The sequence below is a fragment of the Lepidochelys kempii genome, chromosome 2 (genome assembly GCF_965140265.1).
Source record: "Lepidochelys kempii isolate rLepKem1 chromosome 2, rLepKem1.hap2, whole genome shotgun sequence".
NCBI lineage: Eukaryota > Metazoa > Chordata > Testudines > Cheloniidae > Lepidochelys > Lepidochelys kempii.
In genome coordinates, this window is record NC_133257.1 from 148,594,635 (window position 1) to 148,619,407 (window position 24,773).

Here is a 24,773-nt window from a genome sequence, read left to right on the forward strand (position 1 = left end):
CCTGCTTTGAGGAGGGAGTTGGACTAGATGACCTCTTGAGGTCCCTTCCAACCCTGATATTCTATGGATTCTATGATATAATTTGGAAAGAGTCTGTTTGGAAACGTCTTTCCCCCAAATCCTCCCAAACGTTACCCCCCCTTTTCTGGGGAAGGTTTGATAAAAATCCTCACCAATTTGCATAGGTGAACACAGAACCAAACCCTTGGATCTTAAGAACAATGAAAAAGCATTCAGTTTCTTAAAAGAAGAATTTTAATAGAAGAAAAAGTAAAAAGAATCACCTGTGTAAAATCAGGATGGTAAATATCTTACAGGGTAATTAGATTCAAAACATAGAGAATCCCTCTCGGCAAAACCTTAAGTTACAAAAAGACACAAAAACAGGAATATCCATTCCATTCAGCACAGCTTATTTTCTCTGCCATTTAAAGAAATCAGAATCTAATGCATAATCTAGCTAGATTACTTACTAAGTTCTAAGACTCCATTCCTGTTCTGTCCCCGGCAAAAGCATCACACAGACAGAGAGAGAGGCTTTGTTTCTCCCTCCCCCCAGCTTTTGAAAGTATCTTGTCTCCTCATTGGTCATTTTGGTCAGGTGCCAGTGAGGTTATCCTAGCTTCTTAACCCTTTACAGGTGAAAGGGTTTTTCCTCTGGCCAGGAGGGATTTTAAAGGTGTTTACCCTTCCCTTTATATTTATGACACGCCCCGCAAATCATAGATAGGGTGAAACGCTGGCTGGGATTTCTTCCTGGAGCTCTAGGAAAAAACAGAGTTAATAAGACACATGCACCTCTAAATATACTACCAAGTATACGAAGACTAATAATATTTTCCACATCTCACGGACGATTTTAACCAGTTGATTCTGGGAAACTTTCACAGGAGAGTGCATCAGCCACTTTGTTAGAAGCTCCTGAGATGTGTTGGATGTCAAAATCAAAATCTTGGAGAGCTAAACTCCACTGAAGAAGTTTTTTGTTATTTCCCGTGGTGGTATGAAGCCACCGTAGCGCAGCATGGTCAGTTTGCAGGTGGAAACGCCATCCCCAAACACATGGGCGTAGCTTTTCCAGAGCGTAGACAATGGCGTGACATTCTTTCACTGACTGACCAGTTGCTTTCCCTCTCAGACAGCTTCTTGCTGAGAAAAACTACAGGGTGGAATTCTTGATCTGGTCCTTCCTGCATTAAAACTGCTCCCACACCACGCTCGGACGCATCTGTGGTTACTAGGAACGGGTCAAAGTCTGAGGCCCTTAGTTCAGGGTGAGACATGAGTGTCACTTTAAACTGGTTAAAGGCCTTCTGACATTCTTCGGTCCACTGAACGGCATTTGGCTGCTTCTTTTTGGTTAGGTCTGTCAGTGGGGCGGTGCTTTGGCCGTACTGTGGTACGAAACGTCTGTAATAACCGGCCAAGCCTAAGAAAGATTGAACCTGTTTCTTTGACTTTGGGACAGGCCACCTTTGGATAGAATCCACTTCGGCCTGTAGGGGGTTGATAGTTCCTTGACCCACCTGGTGTCCAAGGTAAGTCACTCTGTTTAGGCCTATTTGACACTTCTTAGCCTTAACAGTTAGTCCTGCCTCCCTTATGCGCTCAAAGACTTTTTGTAGATGTTCCAGGTGTTCTGCCCAGGAATCCGAAAATATGGCCACATCGTCACGGTAGGCGACTGCATATTCTCCTAATCCTGCTAGGAGACCATCTACAAGTCTTTGGAAGGTGGCGGGTGCATTCTGCAGTCCGAAAGGGAGTACATTAAATTCATACAGCCCGACATGTGTGTGGAAGGCTGACCTTTCCTTGGCGGATTCATCTAGCGGTACCTGCCAGTACCCCTTGGTTAAGTCCAAGGTAGAGATGAACTGGGCCCGCCCCAGTTTCTCTAATAGTTCATCTGGCATTGGATAGTTGTCTGGGCGAGTTACAGCATTTAGCTTACGGTAGTCCACGCAAAAACTTATCTCCCCATCTGGTTTGGGAACTAGAACCACTGGAGATGCCTATGCACTGCCAGAGAGGCGGATTACACCCATCTGTAACATATCCAGGATCTCCAGTTCTACAGCAGTTTTAGCTTGAGGAGACACCCAGTAAGGTTGGACTTTAATTGGGTGAGCATTACCTGTCTCAATGGAGTGGTATGCCCGTTCAGTCAGTCCTGGAGTGCTTGAGAATGTTGGCACGTAGCTAGTGCACAGCTCCTGGATCTGCTGTCGCTGCATACGCCCAAGGGTCATGGAGAGGTTCACCTCTTCCATGCCACCAGCACTTTTCCCTTCATAGTAGACACCTTCAGGCCACTCAGCACCATCTCCTCCCTGGGCTGTAAACTGACAAACCTTTAATTGTATACCTTAGGCTTTTGGTTGGAGGTGGGGAATGCTATGAGATAATTAACAGCTCCCAGGCACTCCTGGACCGTGAATGGCCCTTCCCATGACACTTCCATTTTATGGGGCCTGGAGAGCCTTTAAGACCATGACCTGGTCCCCTACTTCGAAGGAACGCTCTCTGGCATGTTTATCATACCAGGCTTTTTGCTCTTTTTGAGCATTCTGCAGGTTTTCTTTCACAAGGGCTACAGAGGTTTGGAGGGTGTTTTGTAGGTTGGTTACAAAGTCCAGAATGTTAGTTCCTGCAGAAGGTGTAAATCCCTCCCATTGCTGCTTCACCAATTGTAATGGCCCCTTACCCTCGTGGCCATATACAACTTCAAATGGTGAAAACCCTAAACTAGGATGTGGTACAGCTGTGTAGGCAAAGAGCAACTGCTGCAACACTAGGTCCCAATCATTGGAGTGCTCGTTTACGAATTTATGTACCATGGCCCCCAAAGTTCCATTAAACTTCTCCACCAGGCCATTTGTTTGACGGTGGTAAGGAGTGGCAACCAAGTGATTTACCCCATGAGCTTCCCAAAGGTTTTCCATAGTTCCTGTCAGGAAATTAGTTCCTGCATCTGTGAGGATGTTGGAGGGCCAACCTACCCTGGCAAAAATGTCTGCTAGTGCCTGGCACACACTTTTAGCCCTGGTGTTGCTTAGAGCTACTGCTTCCGGCCATTGGGTGGCAAAATCCATGAAAGTCAGTATGTACTGCTTTCTTCTGGGTGTCTTTTTCGGAAAAGGACCCAGAATATCCACAGCTACTCGCTGATATGGAACTTCAATGATGGGGAGTGGCTGGAGAGGGGCTTTGACCTGGTCTTGGGGTTTTCCCACTCTTTGGCATACCTCACAAGACCGGACATAGGTAGAAACATCCTTGCCCATTCCCTCCCAGTGGAATGACCTCCCCAAATGGTCTTTGGTCCTGTTCGCCCCAGCACGGCCACTAGGATGATCGTGGGGGCTAAGCTCAAGAGCTTGGCCCGGTACTTCGTTGGCACTACCAACTGTCTCTGAGGATGCCAGTCTTCCTGGTGTCCACCAGAAAGAGTTTCCTTGTATAAAAGTCCTCTTTCTACAACAAACCTGGATCGATTAGAAGAGCTGAGAGGTGGTCGGTTGCTCCGTGCTGCCGTCCAAGCTCTCTGGAGGCTTTCATCTGCTTCCTGTTTGGTCTGGAACTGTTCTCTTGATGCTGGAGATATCAGTTCCTCATTGGATTGTGGACCTAGGCTTGGTCCCTCTGGAAGTGATGTAGGGGACGGGACTGTTTCTGTTGACTGTGAACTGCCACACTATGTTACTTAGGGATTTGAAGTTTTTGCCCATAGAGCTATCCTAGTACAAAGCCCTCAGTGGACTCATTTATACCAGTAAAAAAGGTGCCTTATCATAGAATCATAGAATACCAGGGTTGGAAGGGACCTCAGGAGGTCATCTAGTCCAACCCCCTGCTCAAAAGCAGGACCAATCCCCAATTAAATCATCCCAGCCAGGGCTTTCTCAAGCCTGACTTTAAAAACTTCTAAGGAAGGAGATTCCACCCCTCCCTAGGCAATGCATTCCAGTGTTTCACCGCCCTCCTAGTGAAAAAGTTTTTCCTAATATCCAACCTAAACCTCCCCCACTGCAACTTGAGACCATTACTCCTTGTCCTGTCCTCTTCTACCAATGAGAATAGTCTAGAACCATCCTCTCTGGAACCACCTCTCAGGTAGTTGAAAGCAGCTATCAAATCCCCCCTCATTCTTCTCTTCTGCAGACTAAACAATCCCAGTTCCCTCAGCCTCTCCTCATAAGTCATGTGTTCCAGACCCCTAATCATTTTTGTTGCCCTTCGCTGGACTCTCTCCAATTTATCCACATCCTTCTTGTAGTGTGGGGCCCAAAACTGGACACAGTACTCCAGATGAGGCCTCACCAATGTCGAATAGAGGGGAACGATCACGTCCCTCGATCTGCTCGCTATGCCCCTACTTATACATCCCAAAATGCCATTGGCCTTCTTGGCAACAAGGGCACACTGCTGACTCATATCCAGCTTCTCGTCCACTGTCACCCCTAGGCCCTTTTCCGCAGAACTGCTGCCTAGCCGTTCGGTCCCTAGTCTGTAGCTGTGCATTGGGTTCTTCCGTCCTAAGTGCAGGACCCTGCACTTATCCTTATTGAACCTCATCAGATTTCTTTTGGCCCAATCCTCCAATTTGTCTAGGTCCCTCTGTATCCTATCCCTGCCCTCCAGCGTATCTACCACTCCTCCCAGTTTAGTATCATCCGTAAACTTTCACTTTCCTCTCCTCTAAGTGCTTCAGGATTGATTCTTTGAGGACCTGCTCCATGATTTTTCCGGGGACTGAAGTGAGGCTGACTGGCCTGTAGTTCCCAGGATCCTCCTCCTTCCCTTTTTTAAAGATGGGCACTACATTAGCCTTTTTCCAGTCATCCGGCACTTCCCCCGTTCACCACGAGTTTTCAAAGATAATGGCCAATGGCTCTGCAATCACAGCCGCCAGTTCCTTTAGCACTCTCGGATGCAACTCGTCCGGCCCCATGGACTTGTGCACGTCCAGCTTTTCTAAATAGTCCCTAACCAATAAAGCTTAATCTCCTTTCACACACAGGAATAGCTATATAGGTGTAAGCACATTTATACCAGCATCCACACTAGGATGTGCTGCTTTAACTCTACCAGTTTAGTCAAAATGACACTGCTTTTGTGTTCAGATAAGACCCAAGATATGGTCCCTGACCAGAAGAACTTACAACCTACTGCAAAGAATGGTAGTGAGTTTGATGTCAGACTCCCGAAACTCATCTCATATAGGAGCTGCCAAACATTCATTGGATGGGAACAACTTTTAATCCCTGCTGAGCTGAGCAGGATTCAAAACCAGTGACCTATAATTGAGAGGCCCATTGGCAATGCCCTAATATTAACGCTACACCTGTGAGAATGAGGCTTGCTTTCTGGAAAGATATAATAAATGTATGTTTACACAAGCAAATTCTTCCACTCTCTGGAGTAACAGGCAACCCTTATGCACTTTCCTCTCAGTATGAAACATACTCTGTTTGCCACATTCTGTTCTTAAAGAGAGTTTTCTCATTAATCAAAATGCAACAGTTAAACAAACATTAACATTCAAATTAACTTCTATACAGACTGTTTTGCAACATTGTCCAGGTTCCTTCCCCACTCTGAACTTTAGGGTACAGATGTGGGGACCTGCATTAAAGACCCCCTAAGCTTATTCTTACCAGCTTAGGTTAAAAACTTCCTCAAGGTACTAACTTTACTTTGTCTTTGCTGCCACAACCAAGCGTTTTAAACAAAGAACAGGGAAAGAGCCCACTTGGAGACGTCTTCCCCCAAAATATCCCCCCAAAGCCCTACACCCCCTTTCCTGGGGAAGCCTTGATAAGGATCCTTACCAATTTGTACAGGTGAACACAGACTCAAACCCTTGGATCTTAAGAACAATGAAAAATCAATCAGGTTCTTAAAAGAAGAATTTTAATTAAAGAAAAGGTAAAAGAATCACCTGTGTAAAATCAGGATGGTAAATACCTTACAGGGTAATCAGATTCAAAACATAGAGAATTCCTCTAGGCAAAACCTTAAGTTACAAAAAGACACAAAAACAGGAATATACATTCCATCCAGCACAGCTTATTTTACCAGCCATTAAACAAAAGGAAATCTAACGCATTTCTAGCTAGATTACTTACTAACTTAACAGGAGTTGGAAGGCTTGCATTTCTGATCTGTTTCTGGCAAAAGCATCACACAGACAGACCGAACCCTTTGTTCCCCTCCGCTCCAGATTTGAAAGTATCTTGTCCCCTCATTGGTCATTTTGGGTCAGGTGCCACCAAGGTTATCTTAGCTTCTTAACCCTTTACAGGTGAAAGGATTTTGCCTCTGGCCAGGAGGGATTTTATAGCACTGTATACAGAAAGGTGGTTACCCTTCCCTTTATAATTATGACAAAGTCATTGCAAGAAATACTCTAGGGTCTTTACGCTAACTTTATACAAATATCCTTTTTTCACCCTGTAACACTCTGCACTCCAAAGCAACACTCTGGCACCCCCATATTCACCATGGTGATATAATTATGATATGTTTTGTACAAAGTATGCCTTGTAAGGTATCATTTTAGAAGTCTCCATCTGTTGAATATTAATATCCTGTTGGATTGTATATGCTATTGTTTTATGGGACTTTACGAAGTTTTGCTGTGTGTGTGTTACTGAATTATGTTGTGAAGTTGGAAACACCCACAACTAGCCTTTCAGGTACAACAATGAAGAAGCAAGACAACTTTTGCCCTCTATTAAGGGGAATCCATATTACAAAGGACTACCCCAGGAACTATATACAATGGAAACCTCTCAGAGATAGCATGTAGAACATGGAGACTGTTTGACTCACGTCATAGCAAAGGATCTTTCCAGCAAGCTGGAAGAAACTATAAAAGGAGGAAGTGACGTCACCACTTGGCCTCACTGCCCCCACAACTCAACACCTGGAAATATATTTGGAGGACAAAAACTTTGAATTGGGGAGGTAGTCCCAGGCTGGAAAGGAGAATCTCATCTTGTGTATTTAGGAACTCTCCCATCTATCAAGGTGAAACACTGCCTGATTTAAATCCTATCTAGTTTATATAACTTAGATTGCAATCTTACTTTCATTTCCTAGGTAACCAACTTTGATCTGTACACTTATTACATATCATCAATTAAAATCTCTCTCTTTTTAGTTAATAAATGTGTTTTAGAGTTGACCTAAAACAGTAGATTTTGCTTGAAGTACATGGGAAATCTGCTCAGGGACAAGAGCTGGTGCATGTCCTCTCCACATTGAGGGAAAGATGGACGGGGTAATAAAGACACTGGTCAGGTTTCTGACCAGGGTAAGATGGTACAGCTCTGGGGTCCTAGGCTGGGGAGCTCTGGGGAATTGGCTGGAGCCTCTCCATCGTTGGTTTATGAGTGGCTAGGAGAAGCATTCATGTAACGCAGCTGGCTGCATCTCTGCCTGTGGATGTCTGTGTAAGTGCAGTACCCGGAGAGGTTTGAAGCTTGTCACAGCACCACAGTGCGAGAGGGAGCCCAGGTTGGTAAGACAGAAAGTTCAGAGGTACCCCAGTTCCAGGTTGTACCCTGGGGAACCCATCACACACACCCTCAACTAAGTGATCAGCAACTTTCAGAATCAGTGCAAACATCTTCTACTTCTGCAAAAGGAATGAGGGTGAAAGCATGATGTTATCCTCTGTGTTGACCAATCCACACAGGGAGACACAACACACACATTACGATTGAGTTGCCCAGCTGTCTCAAAAATACTTATGTATCAGGATTCTTTTTCTATTCTTAGCTTTGGATCAGATTGCGCTTCAGTGATTACAAACAGGACACAAAAATGACTGTTGTACCGGCGGTAAATGGGGACTGAACCCAAGATCTCTGGATGTAAAAGCATGCCACCTGAGATAAAGAAACATCTGTCTTAGCACAGAAGCAGCAGCAGAGTCATAAACCTCTATATATGGTGCAGTAACTAAGGCCCCAAAGTTATGAGTTATTACTATTTGAGAACTGCCTGGGCATCAAGGCAGCTGAGAAAACACAGGACAGAGAGATGAGGGAAAAATACTCAAGATCTAACAGCAAGGTTTCTTCAGACCTTCTGAGGAAACAATGTTTCTGCTGCCTTTCACAAGAATGCACTGTTGGTACTGCTGAAGAAATTTCCTTTTTTCCCTGTCTGTGATTAAATGAATTTAAAAAATTGATATCAAACATTAAGATATTATATGACGTGTCAGATACTATTCTGGATAATAGGGAACTTAATGGAACCTGATACTCTGATTAAATTAAGTTATATGTATAAAACAGAAGTCAACTATAAGTGATATAGCTTTGGGCAAAATACTGTAAACTTTATTGACAGTTTCCCTCAAGGGCAATCCTGTTAGGGGGGAAATGGGGTTGCGTTCAGATAGATTTATTTTCGTTCAGTGACCAAGTGAAGAAGTAAGGCTAATATTTGTAGTCAAGTATGTTTATGCTATCACCTGTGCTGAAAGAGATACCAAATAATAGGAACTGAAATCAAACTGTGTTTATAAGAACACTTGAGCCCAGAGTGAAATAATCAGAAATGTAATTATTTGATTAATAATGCCTGGGGTTAGGACAGGAGTATTGTAAAATGGGACCTTACCCCACTCTATGTTATCTCAGTGGGATGAGAAGCAGCTCATCTCTCACTGCCCTGAGTGTTACCCAGAGGGACAGGCTGGGTGTGATTCCCCATCTGTGGGAAGGGGTGGGATACTCGTACCTCCAGAGGACTTCTTTCCCCAATATACCTAGCGAGGCTACACCAGAAAGGCCTTGCCTAATGGGTCCTAAGAACACTCTGGGATTGGGTTTAAGGCTGCAACCCATTTACTCTCCCTCTTGAGGGACATCACAGCTGCTTGTGAGACCCCAAGACTGAACCTGAACAATTGAGGCTATGGTGAAGGAGATTCCAAATTGCCTTGCTCTCTTATCACAGTACCTCCTCTCCAATTGCTCCTCTGACCCACGTCAGATCCATCTGTGAGGGGGAGTGCTCCCACCCAGTTACTAGATAGATCCCCAATAATTAACATACCCCTACCTGGGGCAGTAGCTTTATCTTTAATTAGACTGTTAAAAAGGGCACACAGACAAAACACCAAATCAAATCAAACAGGTTTCTCTTTCTCAGAAAAAGCCTAAAAATAGGAGAAAACTTGTTAGCAGGTTTCAAAATATACATAGCATAGTCCCATCATTGTTGTTAAAACAAGGACAAGAGAAATAATAAAATTATACAGTTATTCTGGCCTACTGGAGAACAGTCTTGAAGTAATTTTGCAGTGTATAAAGGAATGTTAAAACAAGTTTAAAGAGCATCAAAGAATATGGACAGACTTTGTATAAATTATACGAATTTATACAAATGTTGATAGAGGAACTGCCACTTGAGCAAGCCTAACTACAAAGTTGACCAAGGGATACATTGCTGAGGGGCTCACACAAAGTGACTTGTGGAGTTAAGTTGCTGACTGGAGCAAACCAGGAGGTGGTGTCCAAGGTATGTCAGAAGATGATTGTACCAACACCTATGCCTTAATTTGTCTTATACAAGCTGGTCTGACAAGATGTGTTGCATAAAAAGACTGGAAAATTCCAGCCCCAGTTGCAAGAACTTCAGAGGTGATGCCTTGTTCCCTGACTGGATGGTGAGAGAGGACAACTAATTTTGGTTGGGCATTTTTGAATCTTCAGAAGAAATATGATCATCATCTGATTGGTCTATGCCAGCACCTCCTAGAAGAGGAACCAAGTTGGACCACCCAGCAAAAAGGGGATAAAACAGCATAAGACGCCTAGAAGGGAGAAGATTGATGTCCTGGGCCACTCACCGGGGAGTCCTCCTGGTGACATCAAGTACCTAGCTCTGTCTCTATTTTCTAGCAATTTGGTTTGCCTGCTAGTTCACCAGGAAAAGACAATAATTGTGTTTGTCCTTTGCTCCACTTGTGTTTGCAGTGTCAACTCCTGCTGTGAACAATAACTGAGCTGAAAGCTGAAGGCTGAACAAAGAACTGATGATAACTGTGACCCTAAGAACCCATTAAAGCCAACTGGCAAAGGGTTCAGTGTTCTGTAACAGCAACTTCTATCAGGCCTGACAAACTCGCTACATCCAACACATTGTTTTCATAGTATTTATCTGTAAATAATGTTGTGTAAGATATCAAATGAAAGCTGGTGACACACTGGTCATTAATATCATTGTGAAATGTATGTATTAACACTATGTGATGAATTATGTATACCTATTGATATTATGCTTTAAACTCTGTAGCCAAAGGGAGAAACAGGTTTCTTCCAGACCGGATGGAAGGTCTCTCTGTCATATGTAAATTAAGCACTGTGAGTCAAAAACAACAGGAGCTACATTTGCATGTAAAGTTAATAGGCAAAACAGGTTGACAGGGATGTGAACTCAATATGGCACCAGCACCTATGTCACTCAGGAACACCCTTGGCAGTGGGGGTGATTCATGATCATTGTGCATCCTGGTTTGACTGCAAACCTGCAAGCTTTGCAGAAAATGTTCAGGTGAGAGACTGTTTTAAGCAAAGGAAGGTAGCCTGTTGAGTTTTAGTCTCTAGAAAGCCTGTTATACTTTTGTTTCATTTGTAACCATTTCTGTTTCCATTATTCTTACTCAACAAACTGGAATCTATGAATCTCTGTTCTTTGTTAATAAACTTTATATTTGTTTTCACCATACAGTGCTGTGTTGTTATAAAGGACCTGATCCTAGCTGTAACCTTCCAGTGGTGTGTACGCTGCCTCTTTGAGGGCAGCTGACCTGATAATTAGTGAGAGTGTCCAGTAACAGGGGCTGCACACTACACTTCTGGACTCTTCTGGAGAGTTTGGGGACCGAGAAACATCCAGTGTTAATCTGCAAGGCAAAGTAAGGGCCGGCAAAGTTCTGGGGAGTTTGTTTGGAAGCTAACTGACTCTGGGTGTCAGAGAACCGACACACAGTTAAGCACCAGCAAGTCTCTCTCTAGCTGAGGCAGGGGGTTAAGATAGTGACATATGTTTCTGCACACCCCACAAAAGTGTCACAGTAATACACAGACTCTCTCTTGTGTGACGAACCAAATCAATCAGTTGACCATTTCCTGAAACTGGGTACCCAATAAGTAAGAAAGTGTACATACTTGTGTATATACTTTAAAGATTGTCACAGAGTTGCAGTGTGTGTCCTTGTTTTGTAATAGGCTCCAAACAAGATTGTTGTAAAGTAGCTTTGAAACTGAACAAGTTACTGTTGTTGTCATAACCATACAGCTAAGGGTAGTCTAAAATTCCTCCTTACCTGTAAGGAGTTAAGAAGCTCAAATAACCTGGTTGGCACCTGACTGAAAGCAGCAATGAGGAAAGAAGACACTTTCAAATCTGGGGGGGGGGCTTTGTTGTGTGTGTTCTCTTGGGAAGCAGAGAAGCATCAGGTCAGAAAACTCCTTCTCCTATAAAACATCCTAAAAGTCTTTCATATGACAAAAATTGTAAGTAAAAGCCAGGCAAGGTGTGTTAGATTATCTTTTGTTTTGCTTGTGAATTTTTCCTTTGCTGGAGGGAGGTTTATTCCTGTTTTTTGTAACTTTGAAACTAAACCTAGAAGAAGTTCTGCTGTATTTTTGAATCTTTTCTTACCCTGTAAAGTTATTTTCCATCCTGATTTTACAGGAGGTGATTTTTACCTTTTTTTTTTTTTTTTTTTTAATAAAATCTTTCTTTTAAGAACCGGACTGATTTCTCTATTGCCATAAGACCCAGGGGTTTGGGTCTGTGATCACTCGTAACCATTTGGTTAGGGTATTATTCTCACGCCTCCCCAGGAAAGGGGGTGTAAGGGCTTGGGGGGATATTTCTGGGGAATAGGAACTCCAAGAGGTCCTTTCCCTGATTCTTTGTTAAATCACGTGGTAGCGTACTGTCCAAGGGCAAGAATTTGTGCCTTGGGGAAGTTTTAACCTAAGCTGGTAGAAATAAGCTTAGGAGATCTTTCAAGCGGGTCCCCACATCTGTACCCTAGAGTTCAGAGTGGGGAGGGAACCCTGACAGTTGTTAACTAAGAAAGCATGACACTGTACATGTATCTACCATAGTTAATGGTTTCATGCAGCCTTTCAAGTTCTAGGTCCATACAGACATAAAACAGACCAAGTGTACAAACCTCTTGAACTGTACTTAGTCTATACAGTCTGTCATAAACATAGTGAACTTTGTTTGATAGGAGTACTAGACAGACCTTGGGGCTGCTGTAATTTGTGGGGAAGTACGTCAAAAAGGTAGACTATTATAGATCGATTAGGAAGGAGACATTGGTGAATTGGCCTGTAAGTAATTTACCATTTCTTATGCTTTAGTTTTCGATTGTTTTTCTCCCTCTGTTGTGTTAGCAACCTCATAATAGACAACCAACTGACACAAGTGAAGATCTATTCTGAAAGACTCAATCAAAAATCTAAACAATGTCACCCTCTCAAGATAGTGATTGAATATAAGTGTTATTTTCTATTCCAGTTGTGTTATTTGATTCTAAAAACCTGAATGGTTATATCAACTAATTTTCTAGTTTATACGAAATCATATTCCAATGCTATTTTTGTCTTCTTATATCTGTGGCAAATGGCCGGTGCTATTATGGTGGGTCCCCCACTATCCCTTGGAATGCTCTGACTTGCTTTTTGCTGACCAGTTGGGGCCAATCCCGTGTTGCCTCTACTTTGTTCCATTGAGGTTTCACCAAGCCCCTTTCTACTACATTCCCAAGGTATCTGGCCTGAGCAAACCCTACCGTGCAATTGGGAGGGTTGGCACTGAGGCCAACCTAAGGGCGTCTAGCACGTCTTCTACTTTTCCTAGGTGCGTCTCCCAGTCAGGGCTACGGATGACTATGGTGTCTAAATAGGCAACGGCATGCTTGGAGTGGGGTTGTAGTAATTTGTCCATTAGTCATTGGAATGTTGTGGGCCCCCTGAAAGTGAGGACAGTATATTGGAAGAGGCTGTTGGGCGTAGAGAAGGCAGTCTTCTCCTTGGCATCCTCGGCCAGGGGGATTTGCCAATAGCCTTTGGTCAAGTCCAGTGTGGTCAGATATCAGGCCTTGCTTAACTGATAAACTAGCTCATCAATGCATGTGTCATAAATATAAAGAGAAGGGTAAACCCCTTTAAAATCCCTCCTGGTCAGAGGAAAAATCCTCTCACCTGTAAAGGGTTAAGAAGCTAAAGGTAACCTCACTGGCACCTGACCAAAATGACCAATGAGGAGACAAGATACTTTCAAAAGCTGGGAGGAGGAAGAAAAACAAAGGGTCTGTGTCCGCCTGTATGATGCTTTTGCCGGGGACAGAACAGGAATGGAGTCTTAGAACTTAGTAAGTAATTTAGCTAGGTATGTGTTAGATTATGATTTCTTTAAATGGCTGAGAAAATAGTTGTGCTGAATAGAATGAATATTCCTGTCTGTGTGTCTTTTTTGTAACTTAAGGTTCTGCCTAGAGGGATTCTCTATGTTTTGAATCTAATTACCCTGTAAGGTATCTACCATCCTGATTTTACAGAGGTGATTCCTTTTTTACTTTTATTAAAAGTCTTCTTGTAAGAAAACTGAATGCTTTTTCATTGTTCTCAGATCCAAGGGTTTGGGTCTGTGGTCACCTATGCAAATTGGTGAGGATTTTTACCAAACCTTCCCCAGGAAGTGGGGTGCAAGGGTTGGGAGGATTTTGGGGGGAAAGATGTGTCCAAACTACGTTTTCTCAGGAAACCAGATAAAGTTTGGTGGTGGCAGTGGAAATCCAAGGGAAAAGGGTAAAATAATTTGTACCTTGGGGAAGTTTTAACCTAAGCTGGTAAAAGTAAGCTTAGGAGGTTTTCATGCAGGTCCCCACATCTGTACCCTAGAGTTCAGAGTGAGGAAGGAACCTTGACAGCATGGTATTGGGTAGGCATCGAATTAGGATATTTTGTTCAACTTCCAGAATTCATTACAAAACCTCCTCACCTCCATCCTAATTTCTTCTCTTTTGTCCTCCGGTACTTGGTATGGCTTTATTGTTACCCTTGCTCCAGGGCAGGTGATGATATGGTGTTGGACTGTTGTCGTACATCATAGCTGCAGGGGAAACACGTCTTGGTTCTGCTGGATCATGTCAATGATCTCTGTCCATTGTTCCAGGGTTAGTTCAGGGGATATTCTCACCTGCCCTTGTGGGCCATCTGTCTGGGCTGGAGCTCCCTGGGTGACCAGGCATGTCTCCCAGTCATGCCAGGGTTTCAGTAAGTTAACATGGTAGACTTGCTCTGGCCTTTGGCGGTCTTGGTTTCTTTACCTTATACTCCATCTCCCCAATGGCTTCCACTATCTCATATGGCCCTACCAGCACCCATTCTCCCAGCTGAAATCTCCATGCTTTTGCTTGGCAGTTGTAATAGGTCCACTGGGACTCTGTGCGTTCTCTAAATGTTCTCATACTATGGGGGGTCACTCGGGCTATTCGCTCTCTCATCTGTGCCACGTGCTCAATGACATTCTTCCCTGGGTTGGACTGTTCTTCCCAGTCCTCCTTGGCAATATCCAATATGCTGCGTGAGTGGCCTCTGTATAGTAGCTTAAAGGGTGAGAATCCAGTAGACGTCTGGGGGACCTCCCATAACGCAAACATCAAGTACGGTAGAAGAGTATCCCAGTCTTTTCAGTCCTGTGCCACCACCTTCTGGATCATGCTTTTGAGGGTACAATTAAATTGCTTGTTTGAGGATGAGGCCATTTGTTCGAGGATGACAGATTGAGGTATGCAAGGCCTGGATGCTGAGTAAGGTACATAAGTCCCTCATTAATTTTGACATGAAGGGAATCCCTTTGTTGGTCAGGATCTCCTTAGGGCTGCCCACTCTAGCAAAAACCTAGAGCAGTTGTTTTGCTATTGCCTTGGCCATGGAGCTTCTTAGGGGAACGGCTTCTGGGTATCATGTGGCATAGTCAAGGATGATGAGTTTGCCTTGATGGCCCCGGGCCGATCTTTCTAGCGGACCCACTAGGTCCATGGCTATCCTTTTGAGAGGGACTTCAATAACAAGCAAGGGCACCAAGGGGCCTGTAAATGAGGTCGGGAGCTGTGCAACTGGCATTCTGGGCAAGAAGCACAATAGCGCTGGACTTCCGCCTGTACTCCCAGACAGTAAAACTTCCTTAGGACTCTATCCTGGGTCTTATCTATTCCTAGATGTCCTCAAATAAATGGCTGTGAGCTAACTCTAACATTGCCCTTGTGTGCTTCCGTGTTACTAAGAGCTGCTCTATCATTTCCCCCCCGTATCTGGGCTACAACAGTGCAACAGATTGCATTTGACCATCTAGCATGGCCCTAGGCCTTTGGATTTCCCCTCTGTGGGCACACCGTTTACCTCCACTATCTCCTCCCTCACATATGCATATAGCGGGTCATAGGCTTGGTCCTTCCCAAAATTCCTGTGTATTGGCAGTATTGATAGTCTGGGGCCTCGGGGTTGGGACTGGCTTCCTGGTCCATTGTGCCTCATCTACTGAGGTCTGGAACACTTCACAAGCTGCCAGCTGTCTCTCTATGAGGGTGACTAACTCATTATAGTTGGAAGGGTCATTCTGGCCAACCCAGGCTCAGAGGCCTGAGGGTAGCCCCCTCATATACCGGTCCAGCACCAGGAGCTCCATCATTTTCTCAGAGCTGAGGGCCTCGGGGTGCAGCTACTTCCGGGTCAAACAGGTCAAATTAGGTCAAACAGTTGCAACCATGGTGCTTTGTCCTCACTATACCACCACTCATGGAACCTCTGGGCTTGCAACGCTGTCGTTAATCTGGATCTGGCCAGGATCTCCAGTTTCAGCTGTGGTAGTCTGCCACAGCCTCCCTGGCCATATCGTAGTAGGCCTCCTGGGCTTCCCCAGGCAGGAACAGGGTGAGGATGCCAGACCACTGATCTTCGGTCCAGTCCTCCCACAAGGCTGCCCTCTCGAAAGCCAAGAGGTATGTCTCCACATCATCCTCCCGCATCATTTTCTGCAGGCAGTTGCTGACCTGTACAGTCCTGACTCAGCTCCACAAGGGCCTTCACCTGGTTCACCACTTCATGCAGCATGGTGCAGTCCTGGCTCATCAGCAGGCAATTGGTCTCCTGTTCCAGCCATACCGCCTCCTGTTGGGCAGCTGCTTGGACTAGGGCAGCCTCCTGTTGGGCTACTGTGGCTTGTACTAGTGCCTTGACCACATCCTCCATTTTGGGGACAGGATGGTTTTGGCTCACCCTGGATTAAGTTCACAGTATGGAATCCCACTCCTCACACCACATGTGGCAAATGGCTGGTGCTATTACGGTGGGTCTTGTGCTTTCCCTTCATGTGATAGGTCACAGCAGCACTTCTTGCCCCTGTTCTTGGGCATCGAGGGCTCCGCTCATGCCCTGGTGGGAGAGAGAAGGACAGCAGGAACAGACCCGGGCCTGTCCCCTACTTGGGGTCCCAGCTCCTTCAGCTTCAAGGGCTTCCTGTCCTCTCCCGCCTAGGGCAGGGTTTCCCCCAGTGCTCTGTGCCTGGGGAGTCCCTCTGCTCTGCCTTTCCTGGTACTATGATCCTCTGGTTAACAACAGTACTCCTCCAAACTACAGTCAGGTCTCCTTTCCGCCTCCTTGTCTGACTGAAGCAGGGGTTTCTATTAGGTCTCTGGCAGGGCCTTAATTGGCTCCAGGTGCTCTAATTAACTTGTAGTAACGTCTCCTCAGTCCACAGGGAATAAGGCTCTGATCATCCTGGGGCTTATGTCTCTCCCATCTATCACTCTCTTGCTGCCCTCTGGCCCTGCTGTATCACATATCCTATACTATTAGTTGCTGTCAAAGGATATTTAATCAAATTCTACAAAAATAAATTTAACTCTGTAGTCCTTTTCTTTAGTTAAGCAATCAAAATTAAAAGAACCCTGAGGCCTAGTCTACACAACAAGTTTAGGTCGAATTTAGCAGCGTTATCTTGATTTAACCCTGCACCCATCCACATGACTAAGCCCTTTTCCCCCCGACTTAAAGGGCTCTTAAAATCGATTTCTTTACTCCACACCCAATGAGGGGATTAGCGCTGAAATCGGCCTTGCCGGGTCGAATTTGGGGTACTGTGGATGCAATTTGACGGTATTGGCCTCCGCGAGCTATCCCGGAGTGCTCAGTTTTAACCACTCTGGACAGCGCTTTCAACTCAGATGCACTGGCCAGGTATACAGGAAAAGGCCCGCGGACTTTTGAATCTCCTTTCCTGTTTGGCCAGCGTGGCGAGCTCACCTGTACAGGTCACCAGCTCAGGAGTCCCAGAATCACCAAAGAGCTCCAGCCTGGACCGAACGGGAGGTACAGGATCTGATCGCTGCATGGGGAGACGAATCCGTGCTGGCAGAACTGCGTTCGAAAAGACGAAACGCCAAAATATTTGAAAAAAATCTCCAGTGGCATGAAGGACAGAGGCTATAACAGGGACCCGCAGCAGTGCTGCGTGAAAATTAAGGAGCTCAGGCAAGCCTACCAAAAAACCAGAGAGGAAAACGGCCGCTCTGCTTCAGAACCCAAGACATGCCGCTTCTATGATGAGCTGCATGCCATTCTAGGGGGGTGCAGCCACCACTACCCGAACCCTGTGCTTTGACTCCATCCAAGGAGGGGGAGGCATCACGTAAGCGGGTTTTGGGGGCAAAGAAGATGATGATTATGAGGAGGTTGCAGATAGCTCAGAGCAAGGAAGCGGACAAACCGGTTTCCACAATATCCAGGATCTGTTTATCACCCTGGACCTGGACCCAGTACCCCTGAACCCACCCAAGGCAGGCTCCCAGACCCTGAAGGCGGAGAGGGGACCTCTGGTGAGTGTACCTTTGTAAATATTATTCATGGTTTAAAAGCAAGTGTGTTTAATGATTAATTTGCCCTGGCATTCACGGCCAGTACAGCTACTGGAAAAGTCTGTTAACTTGTCTGGGGATGGAGCAGAAATCCTCCAGGGACATCTCCATAAAGCTCTCCTGGATGTACTCCCAAAACCTTTGCAAAAGGTTTCTGGGTGGGGGGAGCCTTATTCCGTCCTCCATGGTAGGATACTTTACCACGCCAGGCCAGTAGCACGTAGTCAGGAATCATTGCGGAACAAAGCATTGCAGCGTATGGTCCCGGTGTTTGCTGGCATTCAAATAACATCCGTTCTTTACCTCTCTGTGTTACCCTCAGGTGAGTGATATCATTTATGGTCATCTGGTTGAAATAGGGTGGTTTTAGTAAGCGGACATTCAGAGGTGCCCATTCCTGCTGGGCTGTTTGCCTGTGGCTGAACAGAAATCTTCTCCACTGTTAGCCACGTGGTGCAGGGAGGGGTGAAGACATCACCCCAGAGAATTGGGTGTGTGTGTGTGGGGGGGGTAAGCTGAGTTTCTGCTGCACGTGAACCCGGAAACCACAGCCCCTCCTTTTAAATTGCCAACCCATTTTTAATAGCCAACCCAACGGCTACTTCGTATAGGAAATGAGGGCGCTGCTGTTTGAAACCATTCCCACATGTTATGAAGGTTAAAGAAGCCAAAAGACTGTGGCTTACCATGGCTGCCTGCAAGCTGAAATCTGTTGCCCAGCCCTGCGTGAGTGATTTCTCACACCAAACCGGCATACCCTCAGTAAGAGGCAAAATACAACCTTGTATTGAAAGCACATGTGCTATGTAATGTTAACAGCAAGGTTTACCGTGAAAGAGTGTACCTATTGTTCTATAAAATGTGTCTTTTTAAATACCACTCTCCCTTTTTTCCCCCCTCCACCAGCTGCATATGTTTCTCCTTCCCAGAGGCTAGCAAAGATTAGAAGGTGAAAAAAACGCACTCGTGATGAAATGTTCTCTGACTTCATGCTGTCCTCCCACACTGACAGAGCACAGCAAAATACGTGGAGGCAGACAATCTCAGAGTGCAGAAAAACACAATATGACCGCGAGGAGAGGTGGCAGACTGAAGATGGTAGGTGGCGTCAGCTTGCTGAAAGAAGGCAGGAGTCAATGCTCAGGCTGCTGGAGGATCAAAATCATATGCTCCAGAGTATGGTTGAGCTGCAGGAAAGGCAGCAGGAGCACAGACCGCCGCTACAGCCCCTGTGTAACCAATCGCCCTCCTCCCCAAGTTCCATAGCCTCCTCACCCAGACGCCCAAGAACGCGGTGCGGGGGCCTCTGGCCACCCAGCCACTCCACCCCAGAGGATTGCCCAAGCAACAGAAGGCTGGCATTCAATAAGTTTTAAAGTGCTGTGTGGCCTTGTCCTTCCCTCCTCCACCATCCCACCTGGTGCTTCCCTCCTCCACCACCCCTCCTGGGCTACCTTGGCAGTTATCCCCCTATTTGTGTGATGAATAAATAGAGAATGCATGAATGTGAAGCAACAATGACTTTATTGCCCCTGCAAGTGGTGATTGAAGGGGGGAGGGGAGGGTCCTTAGCTTACAGGAAAGTAGAGTGAACCCGGGAGGGGGTTTCCATCAAGGAGAAACAAACAGAACTTTCACACCATAGCCTGGCCATTCCTGAAACTGGTTTTCAAAGCTTCTCTGATGCGCACCGCGCCCTCCTGTACTCTTCTAATGGCCCTGGTATCTGGCCGCGCATAATCAGCAGCCAGGCAATTTGCCTCATCCTCCCACCCTGCCATAAACGTCTCCCCCTTACTCTCACAGATATTGTGAAGTGCACAAAAGCAGTAATAACAATGGGAATATTGGTTTAGCTGAGGTCTAACCGAGCCTGTAAACTGCGCCAGCGCGCTTTTAAATGCCCAAATGCACATTCTTCCACCATTCTGCACTTGCTCAGCCTATAGTTGAACAACTCCTGACTACTGTCCAGGCTGCCTGTGTACGGCTTCATGAGCCATGGCATTAAGGGGTAGGCTGGGTCCCCAAGGATACACATAGGCATTTCAACATCCCCAACGGTTATTTTCTGGTCTGGAAAGTAAGTCCCTTGCTGCAGCTTTTGAAACAGACCAGAGTTCCTGAAGATGCGAGCTTCATGTACCTTTCCCGGCCATCCCACGCTGATGTTGGTGAAACGTCCCTTGTGATCCACCAGTGCTTGTAGCACCATTGAAAAGTACCCCTTGCGGTTTATGTACTCGCCGGCTTGGTGCTCCGGTGCCAAGATAGGGATATGGGTTCCGTCTATAGCCCCACCACAGTTAGGGAATCCCACTGCAGCAAAGCCATCCACTACGACCTGCACATTTCCCAGAGTCACTACCCTTGATATCAGAAGCTCAGTGATAGCACTGGCTACTTGCATCACAGCAGCCCCCACAGTAGATCTGCCCACTCCAAATTGATTCCCGACTGACCAGTAGCTGTCTAGCATTGCAAGCTTCCACACGGCTTTCGCCACTCGCTTCTCAACTGTGAGGGCTGCTCTCATCTTGGTATTCTTGTGCTTCAGGGCAGGAGAAAGCAAGTCACAAAGTTCCATGAAAGTGCCCTTACGCATGCGAAAGTTTTGCAGCCACTGGGAATCGTCCCAGACCTGCAACATTATGCAGTCCCACCACTCTGTGCTTGTTTCCTGGGCCCAGAATCGGTGTTCCACCACTATGTGCACGCTGCAGGGGCCCGTACTTTGTGAGAAGTCTCTGTCCATGTCCTCATCACTCTCGTCATCGCGCTGCAGTTGCCTCCTCCTCGCCTGGTTTCACTTTTCTTGAAGGTTATAGTCCTGCAGATCCTGCTGGATAATGGGCACGGTGTTTAGAGTGCTCATAATTGCTGCGGTGCTATAGCGTCTGCACTGAAAAAAGGTGCAAAACGATTGTCTGCCGTTGCCCTGACGGAGGGAGGGGCGACTGACAACATGGTTTACAGGGTTGGCTTACAGGGAATTAAAATCAACAAAGGGGGTGCCTTTGCATCAAGGAGAAACAGAATGGCCCCCTCAAGGATAGAACTCAAAACCCTGGGTTTAGCAGGCCGTTGATTTCACAGAGGGAGGGAGGAAGGGGGGAGAAAACGAATACAAAACAAATCTGGTCTATTTCTTGTTTTGATCCACTTCATCTATCTTTATACATCTTGCTGGCAGCAGACGGTGCAGTACGACTGCCAGCCATCGTCATCTCCTGGCTGCTCATTAGAAGACGGTGCAGGACTGCCGGCAGGACTAAATCGCCATGAGACGAAACTTAAAAGGAAAATGACCTGGCTGATGCACTCCCATGTTTGCCCAGACGCCCCTGACTGACCTCACCGAGGTCGGCTAAAAGAGCACCCTGGAGTACGGTGACAATGGCTACCAGTCGTATTGCACAGTCTGCTGCCAAAAGGCAATGACTTGCTGCTGTGTAGCAATGCAGTATCGTGTCTTCCAGCACCCAGCAGACATACGGTGATGGTAAGCTGAGCGGGATCCATGCTTGCCATGGTATGGCGCCTGCACAGGTAACCCAGGAAAAAAGGCGTGAAACGATTGTCTGCCGTTGCTTTCATGGAGGGAGGGAGGGAAGGGGGGCCTGACAATAGGTACCCAGAACAACCCGCGACAATGTTTTTGCCCCATCAGGCATTGGGATTTCTACCCAGAATCCAAATGGGCGGTGGAGACTGTGGGAACTGGGATAGCTACCCACAGTGCAATGCTCCGGAAGTCGATGGTTGCCTCGGTAGTGTGGACGCACTCCGCCGACTAAATGCACTTAGAGCATTTGTGCGGGGACACACACAATCGACTGTATAAAAACGCTTTCTACAAAACTGACTTCTATAAATTCAACCTAATTTTGTAGTGTAGACATAGCCTAAGAAAGGTGGTATGTGTAAACAGTTAAGCAGTTGTTTAAATTAAGGTTTGCTTCATATCCTATCTTTCTTGCAGTGGTCTATCTGCTACAGTGTGACAGAGCCACAATGTGTTAGTGTAGGTTACAGAAGCATCTAATTTGCCATGTTTTTTCTGAAAGATTGTCGGAAATGGATGTGCCTTGATCCTATTATATTAGGGTCCTGGGTTCTATACCTGAACAGATCTTGTGCACTTCTGAACATGCTTGTATTTAAAACATTACAAAGTTTAAAACAAAAGCAAAAAAAAAAAAAGAAAATAAGTAAAATAAAACTGAATGGAAGAGCTCTAGAACCTTGACAATGGCAATCATGCTGAGTATATACAATATAAATGGCGCAATGATGATTTTCTGTTAAAACTAGTGGTTCCCAATTTCAATGCCAAGAGTTTATGTTCTTGGAGGATATTTTAAGCATCTGTTATGTATTTTTGGGGTAGTAATCAGAGCATTTAAATCTCAGCTCATTTAATAGGCAGAGAATTTCTATACCCATATTTGGCTAATATAAGTTAAAGAATTAATTTACATAAACTTTCAATAAGTATCACATAATAGAAATGACAATTCTTTAACTAGAGCAGGGCTGCAGGCAATGGTGAAAAATTATGCCATTTTTGTTTACATGTGCATAAGCAGATTTGAATACGTTATCTATATTTCAAAAGTTTCACTTTCAACATTACTCTGTACTTACATATTTTTAGGGACCTAAGAAGGCACTTGTAGACAACTTTGTGGTTTGTCAGTTTGATAATGAAAGCATGATAGCAAAGCCATTCTGCTGCTTCAGAAGGAAATAGCCCAGAAGCACCCTTGGTGCCTAAAGCAATCCCTGAAATGAAACAAACACAGTTTTACCAAAAGCTGATTAGCATTCAAGGATGTGCAGCAAATCCCTCTCCCTCCAATCACCTGAATATATAAGCACTTCAAACTTGAATGGATTTTTTCTTACAAAACCCATGAGAGCAAGGAAGTTGTGCCCTCATTTTTCAGATGAGGAACTGAGGCACAGAGACATTCAGTGATTTGTCCCAAGTCACATAGGAAGAGTACAGCAAAACTGGGAACTAGTTAACCCCAAGATAATTTCCCTCTCCATAACTCATAAATAAAAGCTCTGACTGGTGGGGATGGGAGAGATTAAAAAACAAATAAAAAATCTGCATCTTTAGTAAGTGAAAGTTTAAAAAATTAACACATTGGGTGTGATTCTCATCCCTACTCCACATCTTTTATGCCAGGTAAAAGGACCAAAATGGAATCTTCTTCCTTCCGAACTATCTCGGAGAGAATTCCTCTGGTACAGACTCTGCAGAAGACAGCTGTAAGGCTGTCTTCCAAGGACCTTCTCACGAGTTCTGGCATGGGGGCGGGAGGGCTGTGGTAGGGGAGTATCACAGCACACACTGCTATCACAGACAGGACAGTCCAGGGAGGTTTCTATAACTTACATACACTATCTAAGCAGGCTAGCAGCCCAGAATCAAGAAGGTGCAAAGGTGTCTAAAAGCCGTTTTATCCCCCTTGGCCTTGGACTGCAAATTCTATGCTCCACCACTTAGAAGCACAACACGGAATCTTTCACCCATTGTGTGTGATTATGTTGTGATGTTATATGAGGACAATTAGCAGAAAATAAAACTTGGTTAAAATGAACACGTAAAGAAATAATTTATGAAAAATGAAAGTGTCAACTCTTTTACTAAATAGAAAAAAGACTGTAGGTTACTATTATTGGATTGACTAGAAAAAATGTCACGCAGGTTTCAAGAATCACTCTGTCTTCTATAGGCCACAGAAACACAGTAAATTAGAGCAAAAGATATGTTGGTAAAGTGTTCATTAATTTGAAAAATTCAGATTAAGAACTACTTCAAGACAAAGGAGGAATGTATGAAAAAGTCAGTAATAGGTTATAGAATCTCTCTATAATTAGTTTCTGAATTTAATTTACTCTTGTATTTTTCTTCTTTGCACAATTTCTTGTGTATATTATTTCTACAGTACTACAGATGTGTATAGCCCTTATTTTATAGAAAGTTTAAAAAAATGTCAGACCTATACCACACACAAAATGAGGTACTGGAGGATGAGGAACAACAAAGGTCCTGATCAGGAGATATGCTGCTTGTTATATATGCAGTCTTACTTCCTATATATACACATCTTTTAAAATATGCAGATTAAATATATTTAAATTTAGGCAAAGTAGAATGATATCCAGAGTAGCAGTCAACAACAGAAAGCTAATGGGGGTGGGATCTGAAGAAAGGAACATGAGGATGTTCCAGGCATAGGGGGCTGCATAAGAAAAGGTGCACAGATGTTTATGGAAAGGAGAAGACAAAAACAACATTAAAGAGCATTGAATGGCAACATATTTGTGTAAATAACGAGAAGGTAAGAACAGAATATAAGATTTCAGTAGAAGCAGTACCATGCAGCCCTGAATAAGAAGTCTGAATTTAATATTTATTCTCGTGAAATAATTCTTGGGAAACCAATGAAGGGACTAAAGGAGGGAAAATAAAATAGCTGCAGAGAAGGGTAAAAAGTGCTTTCGACTGCATCCTGTCAAAAGGACTTGAGGAGACACAAGGTGAGATTTTGGGAGGCCAGGAAGGAGAAGGTACAGTAGCCAAGGCAAGAGATGACCAAAGCATGGACCAAGGTTTTGGGAATGCGGATGGAGGTGAAGGGACAGAATTTCACAATATGAGAAAAGAATTAGTAACAGCAGGATTTACAGTCTGAATGGAAAAGGAAGTGAGAAGAAAAAAACAAAGGTTGTAAGCCTGGATGACCAGAAAGATGGTGGGAAGGATAATAATAATAATAATACAATAATAAAT

At 44.9% G+C, this 24,773-nt stretch overlaps 1 protein-coding gene across 8 annotated transcripts in view; it reads right to left on the bottom strand.

Annotated features, from left to right (window-relative positions):
- The window catches only part of TERT (telomerase reverse transcriptase), a 136,829-nt gene that overhangs the window by 22,156 nt on the left and 89,900 nt on the right, over positions 1–24,773 (bottom strand). For 4 of the 8 annotated variants that reach the window (XM_073332440.1, XM_073332442.1, XM_073332439.1 and 1 more), the window contains one exon: positions 22,613–22,750. In XM_073332440.1, the coding sequence (XP_073188541.1) occupies positions 22,613–22,750 (138 nt within the window). The other 4 variants (XM_073332447.1, XM_073332446.1, XM_073332443.1 and 1 more) reach the window with 4 other exon arrangements.